The sequence below is a fragment of the Argiope bruennichi genome, chromosome 2 (genome assembly GCF_947563725.1).
Source record: "Argiope bruennichi chromosome 2, qqArgBrue1.1, whole genome shotgun sequence".
Taxonomy (NCBI): domain Eukaryota; kingdom Metazoa; phylum Arthropoda; class Arachnida; order Araneae; family Araneidae; genus Argiope; species Argiope bruennichi.
In genome coordinates this window covers 57,666,542-57,684,572 of record NC_079152.1, presented here as the reverse complement: position 1 = coordinate 57,684,572, position 18,031 = coordinate 57,666,542, and the positions used below count along the sequence as shown (strand labels likewise).

General features: G+C 27.4%; 1 protein-coding gene across 2 annotated transcripts; it reads left to right on the top strand.

Moving 5' to 3' along the window:
- Positions 1-215: 215 nt before the first annotated feature.
- On the top strand, positions 216-17,535 carry LOC129991564 (arginine/serine-rich coiled-coil protein 2-like). Of its 2 annotated transcripts, XM_056098242.1 has the most exons (6): positions 216-505; positions 5,094-5,143; positions 11,716-12,413; positions 12,838-13,088; positions 15,268-15,494; positions 16,005-17,535. In XM_056098242.1, exons 1-6 carry the CDS (start codon positions 478-480, stop codon positions 16,266-16,268), a joined length of 1,518 nt encoding a protein of 505 aa, XP_055954217.1. In that variant the 5' UTR covers positions 216-477; the 3' UTR covers positions 16,269-17,535. The 2 variants fall into 2 exon arrangements, with proteins under 2 accessions (XP_055954217.1, XP_055954216.1); XM_056098241.1 differs by lacking the exons at positions 216-505; positions 5,094-5,143 and having other exon boundaries at positions 7,902-12,413.
- The last annotated feature ends 496 nt before the right edge of the window (positions 17,536-18,031 follow it).

Sequence of the window (18,031 nt, the reverse complement as noted above, 5' to 3'; positions counted from 1 at the left end):
TTGATTAGTTAAATTAACATATGCCCTTTATTATTTTTTTTTCCAAATTTTTATATCTTGTACTAAGCCATTTGCTTTTTATATCAGTAGAGAAATGGAAAGTGTGATAATTTTTTGAATTTATGCATTTATATAACATTTTTATTATGAGCCACAAACTTTTTTTATACATATGTATCGATATTTTAACTTTCAACCGTAGATGAAATCAACAACAAAAATACGGTTTTCGTCAACTCTCATCCGCCATTGTTTTGGTGAAGATTCTTTTTGCCATTCTTCATTGAAATTGAAATTATTGCGTATTTTTTTCTGACTTAAACATACGCTGTTGTAAAACTTTGCATTTTTGCACATAGACTTGCAACGCTGAATATACAAAAATTGGATCTTACAATTCAACTTGCAGGACGAAGCTGGCAAAATATGCCTTTGATCTATATTTTTTAATTGTTTGAAGAACTTTCTCTGTTTATTATGGCTGAGGAAATCCGAACAAAAAGAGGTAATAATATTTAAAAAAAATTTTTGGAATATATTTTTGTTAAACTTAGGAAGTTACTATCTTTGTTTGATCATCTGTGTATTTTGTACGAGTTCCTTTGAGTTAATATTGTATTTAAGTAAAATGAATATAATTATGATTTTTGTTTGTAAATAAACAAATGTAGAATAAATTTTCAAAAGAAAATTTCAAAACATGAGTTATTGGAAATATATATATATTTTTTATTATGTATAAGAATCTCTCAAATGGTTCGAGCAGTTTCCTATTATTTATGTTTTATTAATCATTACTTTGCGAACAATGAAATGATTGATTTTGCATTCTAGAAGGTAATTGAAGCAAAATATTTCCTCATTTTGCTTATTACATGTAATATTGCTCAGTCTATTATCTTTAATTGATTTGGCGTTCTGAACTTTCCGAACTTCAACCGTGAAAGTAGTACAAATAATATCCATCATATTCTTAGTTACAAAAATAAATATTCACAGTAACATATCACAAACTTTTGTAAAAACTAAACTCGTGCCATTAAAATAAACTGTTATTTATTTTAATTGCAAGGAAATTATACACTATTTCAAAAGAGTATCACACAAATAAAAATTTAATTTCCAGTAGTTTAACTTGATATTACAAGTATTTTACATCACAAAATTAAGTGTGCAGGGAGAAACAAAGTAGGGATAAATGGCAAGTTGTGCAAACTTTTAAAAAAATACACAAACTCGCAAACTGTTAATCTCTTCAGCAGTTAACAACATTATCAGTTTTTAAAGTATATTTATACTTCTGCAATGTAATTTTACTGGTGGATTAGTTAATAGGATTAACTAACCCACCAGTAAATGCTAATAGGTCTGCAAATATTAATTTTTTTAATACTATAATTCTAATTAAGTAAATACTGGATTTTATTATTGAAGTTAGTTAAAAATTTAGAATTTCTAACTTCAGATATAAGTTACATCCATGCTATGACTGACTATATATGTTGTTATTGTAAGTAATGACGTACTTCATAATAATGTATGTATTGAAACATGATCCTGAAGATTGTCTAGTTAGTTTCAATTTAGCTTGCACTTTAAAAGTTATTTTATTTTTGAAATAAAAAAGTTGAAAATAAAGTTCAATTTTTGTTCTACAGTTTAAAAGCATGTATGTAATTTAAAGATGGCATTTTAGGTTAAACTTAAATTCGTAGGAGTGGTCTTTTCAAAATTTTCTCACGTTTCACGATGAAGGTGCCCTCCTCACATATGAAAATTGTGCTCCCTGAGCAAAAATGTCACAAGTGCTGAGCTTTTTTTTTTAAGATTCCTTGTACAGGAATTTAAAAAAAATTGTCATACTATGAAGAATATTTTTCAGAGCACAATAATGAGAATTGACTATGTATTTTGAATATCTTTTGGGTAGATTCCTATGAGAAGACTACCTATTGCAGTGTTTCTTATGATTAAAATTTGTAAAAATTTCTGCAGTTCTTCACCGATTATGGCCCTTGGAACCCAAAACCACCCCTTGTTCAAAAGTTTATGTGTATGAATACATAATTTTTTAGCAGTTTTGTAGTTGAAGAGAGAGAAGGCACTTTTGGATTTTAAACTTAGCTTTATTCCATCCTGCAGTGCATAATTTATGTATACGCAAGTAGCAACAAGGCATGTCACTTCATAGAACAATGTAAGAGCGAAAAGACCGAATGAAAAATTTACCCCTTTGATTATATACTGTGAGATTCTAAGGATTTTTTTACAGGTCTCTATTTAGATATGGGAATTATAGAGATCTTTTAAAAGAATTTGTTTTGATTTTATCCCTTCACTTGGAGTGTGGGAACTTCAATTTTAGCAATTTTACAGAACTTCTGTTGCATTAATTAAATAAAAAATTGGATTTGGATCAGGAAATAAGAGAACATTTTAGAATGAAGTTAATATAGCCTAAATTAAGATAAAAATTAAGAAATTAATTAGAATTTAATTTAGATTTAGAGATCATTATAGTGTATATATATAGTATGCACATACAGGTTATCTCCTGTTATCTTGTGAACAAAATAATAAGAATCATTTTGTTTGGATTTTAACCAGCTTGGAACATAATGTAAAAAAACGTTGAGTTTGACAATGGGCCATCTAACTCAAAGGGGTGGGGGGTAAAATTTTCATTTCATTATATTTTCCTTAATATTAAAGATGGAAAAATAAATCAAATTAGCACCTCCTTAAGATAAACAACTTTTGTGGTTAAAGTTTTTTTATAGCTGTAGTATCAAAAATTAGGGGCTAAAAAGTGTTTTTCAAACTCTAATTTTGACTGTTTCTTACATTAGTAATCTATGTTGTGCATTTTGAAAAAAAAAAAATAATAATAAAATGAAATGAAAGAAAACTTACCTTTGTTTTATTTCCATTATTTGAAATTACAGTACACTCCCGATTATCCGCGAAATTGGGTGGCGCGGCCGCCGCGGATAACAAAAATCGCGGATAATCCGAAAAAAGCTAAAAACGGGTATAGCAAAAAAGAAAACAGTCATTATTCCAACTTTGAAAAATCGCTTTATGTACAATAAAACGTAAAATAAACAGCAGGAAAGGTTTAACTAACGCTTAATATTTTAGTATATCACTCAAAACTAACCTAAAATGCATTTTGTTAATGAAAACAGAAAAGTGCTTCGTACTTACGAGAGGCGTCGAGGATACACAGAAAAATTAATACATATGTACTGTTTTAATACTGTAATGTATTATGTAATTACAAAAGAATAACTGTAAAACTGCACCTTTTTGAAAAAATCAATAAAAAAAAAAAAAAAACTTTGTGCGGCAGGCGCGGATAATCCGCCTTGCGGATAATCGGGAGTCTACTGTATTTAAATACACATGGAATAAAGATTAAAAGCTTAAATAAAATAAAATAAAATAAAAGATTTAATGGCTATGTAAAAATAATCAGATTAAAAATTTCCAGAATCTGTGTGCTTTTTATTTCTTTATACAATTTTTTTTTTAATGAACCTTTTTTTAATCTGATGATCCTTTTGTTTAATCTCTGCTGCATTGTTGAGAGCATACTATATTAAAAAAATATTGTAATAATAAAAGACAATATTTCTGACTTTAACCCAAGTATGAGTACTTTTAATAAAACATCAATTGCGATCACCCAAAAATAACAGCAAAGATATCATGTTAACCTATTGAATGTGTTAGTCAATAATATGCGGCAAAGTCTAATGTTTGCCATGTGCATTCTGTTAATAATAAATATAATAGTGCTGAAGAGTATTTAAAAAAGAAGGGAAGAAACGGATGATAACTTTTCTTTCACTCCAATGAATAGCTATAATTGAAAGATTTAAATGTGCAACAATAAAATTTTAATTCCAATATTAATTAAGCAAAGCAGATGATTTTTTTTCCTCCAATATTAATGAAAAAATCACAAGATAAATTTGTACTTTCTACAATAAAATGTTATTTTTTGCTTAATTGAAAGAACAATATTTGCAAATTATAGTTGATCTCTTCAAATATGTTTAAAAAGCAAAGATAAACTTCCAGTTCTTGTCGACAAATACAAAGCTTTGACATTTGCTAAATATTTGAAAACTTTTCAATAATGCAAACTTTGTAATAAATTTAGATTTGTATCTTATTTTTATAATATTTGTACTTTGATATTATTTGTTTTTCAGTAAATACTAAATTATTCAGTAGTAATATAAATATTACCTATCTTTGTTTCAATATATGATATTTCATTTTTACTTAATCTTAAATGTAATATAGAGAACGTATTGCATTGCAATCATGATAACATGCACAAAGATGTACTTTTTCTGCTAGCAGATATCTAAACTTATTTACATTATGATATGTGCAAAATTTTTCTTGTCCAATTACTTGTGTTTTTGAATTATAATATTCTCAAGTAGACAAACTTGCCCATTTCTTTATTTCTTACTTCAAGAGCTGTGAAACATAGAAATAGATATAGAATAGTTGTAGAAGCATAGAAATACATTTATTGTTATGAAATTTGTAATACTTCCTATTTGCACACAAGAAGAAAAAAAAAAATCTATACTCAATTTTATATCCTCAGTTAATGATAAGTATTGCATATGCCCTCCTTTTCCTGCCTTATGTGCCTAAACTGAGTGAAGAAATCATTCTGGCACAGGTTCTGCTTAGGAGCACTTAGTTCAGTCAACTATAGTCTGGCCCTGTACACTATTTAAATATTTTTTTTAAAAAAACTTAACATTTGGTTATTTTTATTACATATTGAAACTGGTTCCTAGAAACTGAATCTTGTATACATAATACATTCTAATAAGTAAATTTGAAAAAAAAAATCATATTTTGCATATTAATGAATCATAAATTATAGACTAGAAGATAAAACAGTAAATAAATGAAGGAAAAAAACCCCATTTATTTTTCAGTTTTTTAGTAAAAATGCTTTTAAACTTTTTTATTGAATTTTTTTATAATTGTTATTTATTTTAATTATTGTTCCTTTTATTATGTATATCATGTTTTTAATTCTTTTTTAATCCCCACAGCTTTTCATGAAGACATTTTTGCTGAAGAACCGGATAAAAAATGGTCTTGGGTATGCTTTTGTTATATATTATTTTCTCATTTGAAGATATAAATGAATATTGTGACTTATACTTAAATGTCAATTATATTTAATGGTTTTTCAGGATTTCCACCTCATGTAATATAAAAAAATTGTATTTCCATTTTTTAATCTATTCTTTATTATGTTTACATCCTCCGGATTATTGTGTTAGTTTAGAATGTTTTTAAATAAATTAGTGGTAAAAGACTCCCAACACCAAGGTATCTATGACTTTATTCGATTAATATTGTAGCTCAGACATGTTTTATGGAATTGAATTTGTAAAATATTTTTATAACTCTATAGAATAAAAAGAAATTTTGTATATATATATATTTTTGTGTGTGAAGAAGATATTTAAAAAACATAATGCTGAAAGAAAAACAATTAAAAGAGTTTGAAATGAGATTGGAAATCCTGTAAATCTTATCTCGATCTATTGTGGATACATTTTACCAAATAATAACACATCTTTATAAATATTATACTGTCAAGAATTCTGGCACCATGTCACGGGTGGCCTCTGAGAAGAGATTCTTAAAAGAAGATGAAATCAAGAGGTATGTGTACATTGGGATGGCTTCTTTTTGTCACTGTTAACTTTTATTTGTGTATATTTAGTTTATTTAGCATATAAAATTTAGGTCAACGGTATAATTTATTGTTCTAGCCTATGTTTAAGAGTATTAAATTGGTAATCCTATGTCATGAAAGTTTTTTCTTTTTTAATTTTTACAAAAGTGTAAACTTTCGTGTTAATTGTTTCATTGTTTTTAAGAATTGCGTACCCAATGTAAATATCAATAACATCTTAATTGTTCAACAATAATTTTAATATATATATTTTTTTCCTATTTTACATTAAAGTATGTTTCAAGGAAAATAATTCATGTTGGAATGTATATTGAAAGTTTCTTTTTTTAATTTAAACATTTTTAAGTTAATTGCTTATTTATCAAAATTGAAATTTCTACTAAAATATCCACCAGTACATTATTTATTATGCAATAATTTTATTTTTGTATGAAGAAAATTTTCCATTCGAGTGTAATTCTACAATGTAAAATAATTAAGGTCACAATTATTGACAACTGAACACATAGGTTTTAGAATAAATCGGCTTTTTTAAAAAATTTTTTTTTTTAGTCATTTTATTTATGTAGTTCAGAGGATGATAGATTTTAAAAAGTTACATTTTGCTTCCTTACTTCTTATGGGGACATTTTAAAAATTAGTTTCAGAGCTTCACCAGAGTTTTTCCCCTCCCATCTACAGTAATATAGATTAATGGGCAGCAACTGCTTTTAAAAGTAGAAATTTAAAAAAAAACAAAAACATAACAACTTCAATGTGTTTCCTGATTTTTCCGAATTTCAAAATACAGAATCAAAATTATTTTCAAGGCTGTAAATTTTGTCAAAACATGTGTTTTATAATTAATTTTAAACTTTAATACAAAAACAAAAAAAAAAAAAGTTCTTAACTTCTTGAACTGACCGTTTTTGATTTATAAATGTACAGAACCGAGAAAATTCTCTTCTTGACATCCAAGACAATGCCTCCACATTAAAGTTTAATAAGAAGTAAGTATGAAATCTTCTTGTATAGTTGCTCTGTTTGTAAAAAAAGGGGGAGAAAATGAAAATAAATATTTTAGATGTGTAATAGATGATTTATTCTTTAAGGCTTCTATTTATGATTTTTTTAAAAATTTCATTATTCTCATAAATCTATGTATATTTTACGAAGTGAAATTGCCTTTGATTCTTAATTTATATGTAATTTTAAATCTGTTTTGAATAATGATTTCTTTTACTGAATTATTCAATATAACTGATTATGTAATTATACAATTTGTTGCATTATTTTAAGATGCCTGCTCTTAGCATCTTTTAGTATTATGTTCCAATGCGTAGTAAATTAAATAATTAATATTTCAACTTAAAATGCATGAAAATTTCACTCTTTCTTATACATGGAAATTTTAATCAGACATACATTTCTGCATAAAATTCAGTATTTTCGGAATAAAATTGTATTATTCTTGAAATTTAATAATTTTCTTCTATGAAATAATTCTACAATATTTTTAATATGTTGTTTAGTTTTTGTATATTATTTAATTAATCTTTATTGTCTATTATTTAATTAATCAGATTTCTTTTATTTTTGTTGCTTTTATTTGGATAACACAGTATTTTATGAAGTTTTCACTCCAAGCTTGTCTGGTATCTGTATTATACATGGATTGTAGACAAATTAAAATTTTCAACATTTTATAGTGGATTACAATAAAATTTTATTTCATTTATGAGAAAAAGGTGTTTGAATATGCACACACATATTGTGAAATACAAAAAGGCATTACTTTTTATCTAGTTAACTTCTGTATATCTGAATTCTGTCAATGCAGAATTTATTTCACTTTGCTGTTAGGTTACTTGCATTATTTCTTAAAGATATCTGATCGTTTTTTTGTTTGTTTGTTTATTTGTTCACAAGATTTTTTTCACTTGGAGGAAAATAATTTATAAAATCTCAATTATTTATTAAGTTTATTATCTCACTTAATTCTCTAAAAATTAAGCAAATGAAATGTTTGATTAGTATATTTTGAATTTCATTATGCTTTTTGTAGAAATTTAATGGGTAAATCCTATGAAGGTTTATAGTTAATGTTAAAGATGTTAATTGTAATTTTGATTTAAAAAAACATTTTTCATTTAAATTAGTTGTTTTTTTTTTAACTAAGAGATTTTTAAACTCTTTAGTTGACAGCTTTCTTAATTGTTGTACTCTAAATAAAAATAATTGCATATTCAAATATAAAAGATATATAGTGAAGTACCTTTTTAGTACTTGAATTTCTGCTAGTTAAATTTTACTGTTATCTGAAACTGAAGTAGCATGCATTAAATCTAATCTCTTGCAATGGTTTATGCTCTTTTCAGTGGAAATTAGTAAATCTGAAAAAATATTTCTATTCAAATGAGGACTGTTTAGTTTTTTGAAGATTTACATGTTAATTGGAGAATATAAAATGTTTTAACATTTGTTCAAATTTTTCAGTTATATTTTATTGTTTGCATGATTTGTTTATAAAATTATACTAAAGTCATCTGTCAACTCTGTATGACCCATGTAAACTACAATGGCTTGCATTTGTATTAAAGAATTGAAGATCTTATAGGAACTACCAATCAAATAAGCAAAATGTCTTGGTTCATGAGAAACAAGAATTGGGGAGAAACCTTCAACTTATTATAAGGAATGAATTCTACACTATGGAAGATTCTTTGAATAACTGGAAAGCATTCATAACAAGGCACTGAAAGAAACGTCACTTGTAAAAGAAGTCCTAAAACACTGCTCATTAACTATTCTTTTGACTTCTGTACCTTCCACTTGTTGATACTATAGAATATGAGCAACGTAGTCAAAAAGGAAATATCTTGAAAATTTTTCTTATTTATTAATTTCGTCTATTCTTTTTTATTTCTTTTCACTTGCTAGTCATTGAAATTAAGCTTATTATCCTAAGAAATATATCTAGCACATTACAGGCATTTTAGGTAACTATGTTTTGCTTCTTCACTTTTCAGTAATAGCAATTGCTAAAATTTAGGATCACTCAAATACTTATATATTCTGTTTTTGTTATATACTCTCCTGATAAGCTTTTATATATTTAAAATAAGTTTTTGAAACAATGTTTTAACAAATATTTATTTGAAAATTTTATCAAAAACATAAATGTATTATATTGGCTTTTTAAAAACTGATTATTTTACATAATGTTAGAAGACAAAGCTGCATCTCAATCCTTTGAATAATAGTAGTTTTTAAATTTTCAAATATTTGAAAATATTGATTTACAAATGGTCAAAATGTATTTGGAGGGATGGCACCAAATAATTAACCACTGTTAACTACTTGCACTTTTTTAAGAACTGCAAAGAACCAGAAAAAATAAATGGTTTTCGAATTTAATATATTACCTGTTTATTACTGTAGAATATTATATTTCATAATTTTTAACTGTTGTATCTTTGTTGATTGGTGTATGTAGTTTAATTTTGATGCACATTTAAAAAGTGTGAAATTTGAAATATGTATATATTACTTATTTGTGTATTTAATTAGAAAGATTCCATCTTTATTCAGTCTTCAAACTATTCTATGTTATAATTTTCATTTGAAAGTTCCATTATAGGTACTTTTAAAATATCCATATAAAATACTTAATAGAGCAGAATATTTTATTAACACTTTCTCATGTAACTTATCAGATATGCTATTTTTGAAAATAGTTTTAAGTCTTTCAAGTCTTAATTTATATTCTACTCATCAATTGGAGTGGGAATCTCTTTCAATGTTCATTAATTTTTTTATTAACAGCTTACATAGACTTTTTTTGGATCAAATATCAATTTTTATGATGGCTGGAGTATGATTTTTCCATCTTGAATATAGGAGGCTCTATTTATATTTTGACTTTCAGTATCATTTTAATTATAAGAAAATACATAGATTTGATGAATCTTTTATCATCATTCTTATATCATATTTCATGGCATTTCCCATAATATTGTGTTATGTTGAAAATTTTTGAATATGTGGCTTTCAATAATAATATTGGGTTGGCAACTAAGTAATTGCGGATTTTTTTTAGAAAATCAATGACAATTTTTTCATGGAACTAAATAACTTTATTCTGTAATGTATTGCCCATTTTGATCAATGACCTTTTGCCATCTTTCATGCAGCATCATAATCCCACATTCATAAAACTTCTGGTTTTTATTAGCAAAAAACTGAATCAGGTACGATTTGACATCATCATCATCATTATTGAAATTTTTACCATTCAAGGAGTTTTGTAAAGATCGAAACAAAAAGTAATCAGATGGTGCAAGATCAGGACTATATGGTGCATGTGGCAAAACATCCCAACCAAGCTCCAATAATTTTTGCCGAGTGACCAAAGATGTGTGTGGCCTTGCATTGTCATGATGGAATACAACACCTTTTCGATTTGTCAATTCTGGCCGCTTTTCTTCAACTGCATTGTTTAATTTCGTTAGTTGTTCAATCTAGACATCAGAATTGATCGTTCGGTTGGGTGGTAAGAATTCAAAGTAGACAATTCCTTTGTAATCCCACCAAATTGATAACAAAACCTTCTTTTGATGAATATTAGCTTTTGATGTTGTTTGAGTTGCTTCACCTGGCCTGCTCCATGATCTTTTCTGCTTGATATTGTTGTAAACAACCCATTTTTCATCGCCAGTTATCAGTCGTTTTAAAAATGGATCATTTTCATTACGTTTCTTTAGCAAATCGCAGCTGTTAATGCGTTGCGTTAAATGCGTTTCTTTCAGTTCGTGAGGAACCCATGTATCGAGTTTTTGAACATAGCCAAGTTGTTTTAAGTGATTTTCAATGCATGTATGTGATACATGAAGCTTCTCTGCAATCTCGCGTGTTGTACTGTGACGATCCGAAACGATTATTGCTTTGATTAGGTCGTCATCAACTTCAACTGGACGACCAGAGCGTTTTTCATCTTTGAGTGAAAAATCACCAGAACGAAATTTTGCAAACCAATTTTGACACTGCCGTTTTTTTAAGGCTTTGTCACCATAAACAGCACATAACTTTTTATGAGCTTGCGATGCGTTTTTCCCTTTGCAGAAATAAAAAAGCAAAATATGACGAAAATGTTCCTTTTGATTTTCCATTTTTCAACGAACGCCAAACGAAAACTACGCAACCGATCAAAAAACTTTTTTTACTAATTGACAGTTGAATTTCCAACTATCAAATAACAAAATGTGTTTTATATTTGTACTACGTCTGCAAACCTAAAAATTCAACTGAAGCCATCTATGAGTGAAATCCGCAATTACTTAGTTGCCAACCCAATAGTTTGTAATTTTGAAAATTTTCTTCCTTTAAATTTCTGAATGATATTGTTATTTGAGAAATGAAATGTTGCAGAAATAATATGTTGTTCACTAAAACATTTTGTTTTGTGGGATTTTTTCATACTTAGAAGTTGTTTCATTCATTCAAACTGCTTTTTCCTGTGATAATAGACTTCGTTTAATAAAGAAATAATTAAAAATCATTAAAAATTAATATTAATTGCTATTGATTTTCCAGATTGTTTTGTGGTTTGTGTGTAGTATTTACTGGGACTTTCAGATAGATTTTTACTTCCATGGATAAAGCAACTGAAAAGAATAAAAAATTTAGAAGTTTCTTTTATTTTTCTTTATTATGCATATATACATGACAATATTACATACATACAGTTTATCTTCAAGGTTGCATAAATTGTTTGCCTTTTTAAATCGGGAAGAAATTTAAAAAGGCATTCGATTTCCCCCCCCTCCCCTCCCTTCTTACTTTGATTTATGCGTTGCATCGTTCTGTTGATGAAAGCATTTCATAACCCCATAGAATCTGCCAAAAGAAAACATGAGGAGTGTTTGGAAAATCATCTTTTTTTCATGGTTGTTTTATGTATTGATAGATGTATTAATTTTCTTTTGCAGCATGGAACTAGCAGTGCAAAGGCTTCTAGCAGTGGAGTCAGTTATGACACTCATACAAGTGAGGTTAAGTCGGATTCTAGCTCTAGTAGTGATGATGAAAATGGTTTTGTCTTGCGAGGAGATTCCAATTCACTGAAGAGGAGTTTTAGAAAAAGAGGTTCATCTAGTGCAAGTGAGGAGGTTACTTTAGAAGATGCCACATCACCTCAGTTTCACTCGGGTAGCCTTACTCGTGAAAGATTGCTTCCATCTATTTATGACGATGATGCCCAAAGCGGAAACCCAAGTGGAATCTTTGAAAAGAAAGATTTGGCCTTCAGATCATCTTTCAATTCATCTTACAATAGAAGTCCGGATAGTAGTCCTTCTTTTGGAATAGACAATAAAACTGAAAAGTTACCAGGTTTATCTTTAGAGCATTCTAGTAATGAGCAAAATCATGAAAGTAAATCCTCATCACCAAAAATTAAAAATTACAATGAAGATAGATCTAGGAAGTCACCATTTGATGGAAAATCCTCTAAATGTAGATCACCTGACAAACGATCTAGGTATAGCAGGAGTCGTAGTAAAAGTCATGATAAGAGAAATGGTCGCAGATCAAGGAGTCACAGTCGAAGCAAAGACAAAAGAACAAAGAGTCCACATGATGAAAGGCGTCGAAGTCGGAGCAAAGACAGAAAATCGGGAAAAGACAGGTATTTTTTAAAAAAGTATATTGCATAGTATTAAGAAGCTGGGGAATTTTATTTGGCCAATTAAATTGTTTTTCAATATTTAGTGTTCAATATTTGAAAATCTTAATCCTTGTAGAAAGTTCAGTATCTGTCAGCAAAACTGCTATAACTTTTTTGTGTTGTAATGTTATTGAGTTTAAATATTATCATTAAGAACATGTTATCTTGAAGTTGTAACATGAAACTATTCGGAATAGAAATTTCAGTTGGAAAATATTTTTAACAATGTTTTGTATTAAATGATAAGCATTCTTGGAAAGAAAGTTTCCTTGTGTGAGAAAAACAAATCTTCTTGCAGATATGTTTAATTTTACTTAAGTTAACAGTATATCATATAACAAAAATGTGTCCTTTGAATTTTAGATTTTTTTCCTGACTTTTGTAGGAGGAGGCTATCTAGAAGTAAACGCAGTCGCAGTCGAGATTCACGTCGACGTAGTAGAAGCCATAGTCGAGAATCTCGTCGACAAAGTAGAAGCCGTAGCAGAGATTCTCGCAGGCGAAGTAGAAGCCGCAGCTTTGATAGGCATAGAGGCAGTCGATATGGAGGAAGAAGAAGAAGCTCTAGTCGTGACAAGTATCGTAGGAAGCGCTACTCTCGCAGTAGGAGTCGATCCCGAGATCGTTCTAAAGGAGGTAGTTATTTTGTTTGTTTAAAAATAATACAGAATTTGTTTCTCTTTGTATCAACAATTTTTAAAGTTTCATATTTTTAGTTTGATGTATGCTGTTGCTATCATTAGTTTTTAAAAATAAGCATATAATTTCCCATAACTTCTCTTTATATGTAAATTCAACATTTTCTTATTTTGAAATGATAATTACTTTAATTGCTATATAAAGGGACCCCTTAAAGAAAAATTGCAATATTTCCTGCCTATTTTGATTTTGATATTTAACCTATTCTCTCTCTTTTTTTTTTTTTTTTTTTTATTGGAAATACGATTTTTACTTATCTTTTAAAGATAAAAACACTCAAAAAGCAAAAAATTTGAAGATAGGGGAAAATTCTTGTAAAATGTTTCTTTAGCATATTTTTTTTAATTAGTACAATTAAAATTTTAACTTGTAAAATTAAATATAATTAAATATAATATTAATTAAATATAATATTAAATATAAATTAATATATTAAATTAAATATAATATTAATTATATTAATTAAATATAATTAATTTCTAGTAGGATATGAAATATAGTTTTACTTTTATTCATGCTTTTACTAGCTGCTGGTCCCTGATTAGTGTGGATATCCTGTATATCTTAAAATATGTTTGCCTTAAATAAAACTGATTTATTGAATTAGTAATATAAGTAGTATAAAATATAGAAAACTACTTATGCAATTATTTTTTAGAAAATATAATATTTCATATTAATTTTATACAGACATGTGCTGAAAATTACACTTTTGTAGGTTTAATTTGCAGTAATTGTTAACTTATTTTTTTATTGGATTTTTTATCAATGTGATAACACATTGATAAAAGTTGATATTTTCCCATGCACTCATAACACGCTCCTGCAGGTTAAATTTTTTCATTTTGAGCAAAATAAATTGGTAAAAAATGTAATTAAAATATTTTTCAAAGAATTCATTAAAAGTAAGAAATTTAATTTATGTTAAAACGCTAGCATCATTGAAAAGATTATTTTTGAACTTTAAGATGAAAAAATTAGTTTTTTGCTGTAATATTTTCATGTTATTGAAGAAAAATGCCAAAATTTTACTTAATTTTAAATTACAATTTTAAAACATCGCTCTGAAGTACACATTTTCTTTCTCCAAAGTATACATGTACCAAGTTTGATAGCTTTATGTTAAACAATCTGGTCTGTAGAGTACCAATACTCGCACACATTCAGTTTTATTATAAGATTATGATTATTTCTCTTTTATCCCTTATGTAAAATTAGAAATTAAAAGAAGATTGTTGATAATATGATGGTTAATTTTAAATTATAGATTTTAATTAATTTTAAGGTAAGTGTACTTTTTTAAGGGTCTCTTTAAAGTAAGAGTATTTATTCCGAATATTTCCTCACCCTTCCTTTCCTGTGAAAAATAAATCAACTGTTTGTATAGACAAATTGAAATTGATTTTTTATAAAATGAGTAGTGTGAAGGAAATTCAAACTATAAATGTATTTCTTTGTGTATAGGATATCCCAAAGGATCTTTTATAAATAAGTGTCTATCAGAAAGAAACAAGCCTTTTTTTAAAAAAAAATAAAATGTAAGAAACTTTTTGTCATTGAATTAAATAAAAAGATACACCTAATAAATGTACAACATAGTTATGATAGTGTTATCATTACAGGTTATAATAGATATAATGGCAAATTTGGACACAGTTTCCACAATAACTGCTTGGACTACTGATGTAAATGTTAAAACAATTTGCTTCTGAACTCGTACATGTTTTCCATATTATTTATTTATTTTTGTGAAATTTAATTTTATTAAATTCATGCTACACATTCAACTATTGTATTTTTTTCTTGAATTTGGTGCAGAAAAAAAAGTTCCCTGCCTTTACCTATCTTGTGTAAGAAAAAGGATTAGTTTTTGATGCCTAATTTACTCTTAAAATATGTTTGGACTTTATGAAATTTGGTAAACTGTTTTGAATTAATAAAGTAACATATTGATGTGAAGGAAATAATTTTTGATAATTATATTTTGCTTTCTTTATTTGTGTTCTTATTTCAGATTAAAATTTTTTGACTGGGGTTAACTCTTGACATTTATGATTTGTAGTTTTGTCTTTACTTCCCGCCCTCTCAGTTTTAATATGGACTTCTTAATTTTTAGGTTCCAGTTGTCGAAAACCAGGTTCTCTTCCTTTATCGACATCTGCTGGTGCCATGACTCCACAAATGGCCCTACAACAGACTATGGCAGCCATGAGTGCTAAAGCACAAGCTCTGACTGGCATTGCTTTACCTAAATATTATAATCCAGCTGCTGTTAATCCTCTAAAATATGCTGAACAAGTTCAAAAACGAAAGTTACTGTGGCAACCGAAAGAAAAAGTTGAAGTAAGTCAGCTTCTTCAGTCTGTTTTTTGTTTATTATCAAAGAATTTGTTTGAATACAAACGAGCAAAAATAATCCTAAATTTTTGGCTTTTTTAAAATTTGTTATTTCTGCACCTTATGATGAATTAAATTATTGCATTTGAAGGCATTTGAGTTCATTGGTTTTTACTGCTTGAGTCATACTTTGTAGATAAATTTAAACTTTTTGTGTTTTTTTATAGTCTTGTGAGAAAGATCAAATTATCTTGAAAATATTGTTTATTGTTTCTATCAAACTCTAAATCTTAATTAAGACAAAGTAGATTGTAGATGTAGTAGAATATTATAAAAAAATCAATTATATTTTAAATCCCCCCCCCCCTGCACTTCCCTCTATACATTTTTAATTATTTGAAGAAAATATAGTTTCAATTAGATTTGTGTTAAGCATTTTATCTCTATGTATGTATATAAATATTCATATATTTCAGATATTCTGTATGCTATTTTTAATACTGATATTATTTGTAGGAACAACAAAAAAACACTGTCTGGGATAAGTTAACATTTGCACAAGACCAAGATGGCAAAATGACTGCTAAGTTCCGTAAATTAATGGGTATTAAATCAGAAACTACTACTAATGAAACTGAAGATTCTGTTCTTAAGCGCCAAGAGGTTATCTTCCAAGACTTAGACAAACAGTATGAAATGGCACGTATGACTACTCATACACAAAGAGGTGTAGGATTGGGATATTCAGCTCAAACTCTTTATCCTCCTGTCCAAAAGTAATCCTACTACATTCAAACAGAAATTGCATTTTTGTATATTATTTGGCAATGGGGAATTTGTGAAAGTAATTGGTTTTTCAATTATATTTTTACAAAGTATTCCTAATTTTCATTTCTGCACTTACAAAGGAAAAAAAGATAGTTGTTTTATCAAGCATTTCATGTGTCTGTAAAATGATATTGATCCTAATTTCATTTTCTTGGTAATGCATGCTAGTTTACAAAATTGTTTTGCTGTGCACATTTATATCTTTTTGTTGCAAATGTAAATAAACATTGTATAGCTGTGCGATGTTTTCTAAAAGGTGGAACTTACATGTTTTAAAAGTTCATTTTTTTCCCTCCTTTCAAAAGGCTGTTTATATTTTTTATTGAAATCCAAAGCACAATGTTATGCTATAATGAACGAATTTGCATTGTCAGTAGTTCAAATTTATTTGAAACTGATCTTTTTTTTCTTACTAGATAGCTAACATATGAATGTGAAAAATATATTTGGAATTAAAATGTCCAAGCCAAACTGTCGTTATGAAATATTTTGATTTTCAAAGAAACTGGAATGACCCTTTGTACTCGGAAAAGTAATTGGATGCATAATTATTCACTTAATACATGAACTTGTTTATTACACCAAAAATAAATATATACAATTTTTTTGAGTTTTCCTGAAAAATGAATTTACCATTCTGTAGTTATTTTTAAAAATTAAAATTAAATAAATTAATAAAATGTCAAAATGATGCACTGACTTCAATGGTGCTTTAGAGAAGACATTCAAGTGCAAAGGGTTATTAATCTTTGTTGAATAAAAAAGATTTGTCAAAAATTTCTAAGAATTTGGAGGTAAATAGTGTAATTTTTAATGCATTCTCTTCTTTATATTTTTTACTAGACTTTCTGCAAATATTTTTTATTAGGTAGACTTTGCTAAAAGGATATCTGTAAATTTCTAATACTAAAGCAAATTTATGTATTTTTCCATCATCATTGCAATTAAGTTAAGATTTATTTGGAATTTCATAATAGTATCATACATTTTTTTGAAGAATAATAAATGGTTTCTGTAGATACCATTTATGCTGTATCGAAATCCTAAAGTGTGTGAAAGTGGGACACAATTTTGTGATATATTATAGTCATTACTCATCAGGTTGAAGTTGTGAAAGTGTTTTCTGTATGTAGAAACTGTACTTTCTTTTCCTGTTAATTTTTGTCCATCTGTGTATCAAAGTGTTGTGTTACTGTAATAAAAAAAAATATTTATCAAACATTATTGTATTTTTTTCACATCATATTATAAAGTTTTCTCTATGATATATTTCAAATTTTATTTCATATAAATAATATTTTAATATGTTAAATGTCAATTGTCGGTGGCTTTATAGAAGCGGGTGTGCTAGGATTTCTAGAAATTCAGGATTTGAACAAAGTCAACAATAATAAATTTTTATTATTACCATCGTTACTACAATGTTATGTAGAAATTAATGCAGCATAAAACTTAAAAAAAAGCAGTTTTATTGATACATAAAATATGGGACCTTTTGCTTGTGTACATTATGATGTGTCATTTTGAAACGCTCCAAACAAAGAAAAAGTGAATCAACAATCTTTACAATATGTCACAACTCTCTCTCTCTCTCTTTCAGTTGTCCTCCCTAGTTACTTTGAAATTTTTTTACAGCACATTTTGTAAAATTGTTACACTTTTCTAAGCCTTTCTTGGCATTTCTTTTAATGCATTGAATGCCTTGGGTTTATCAC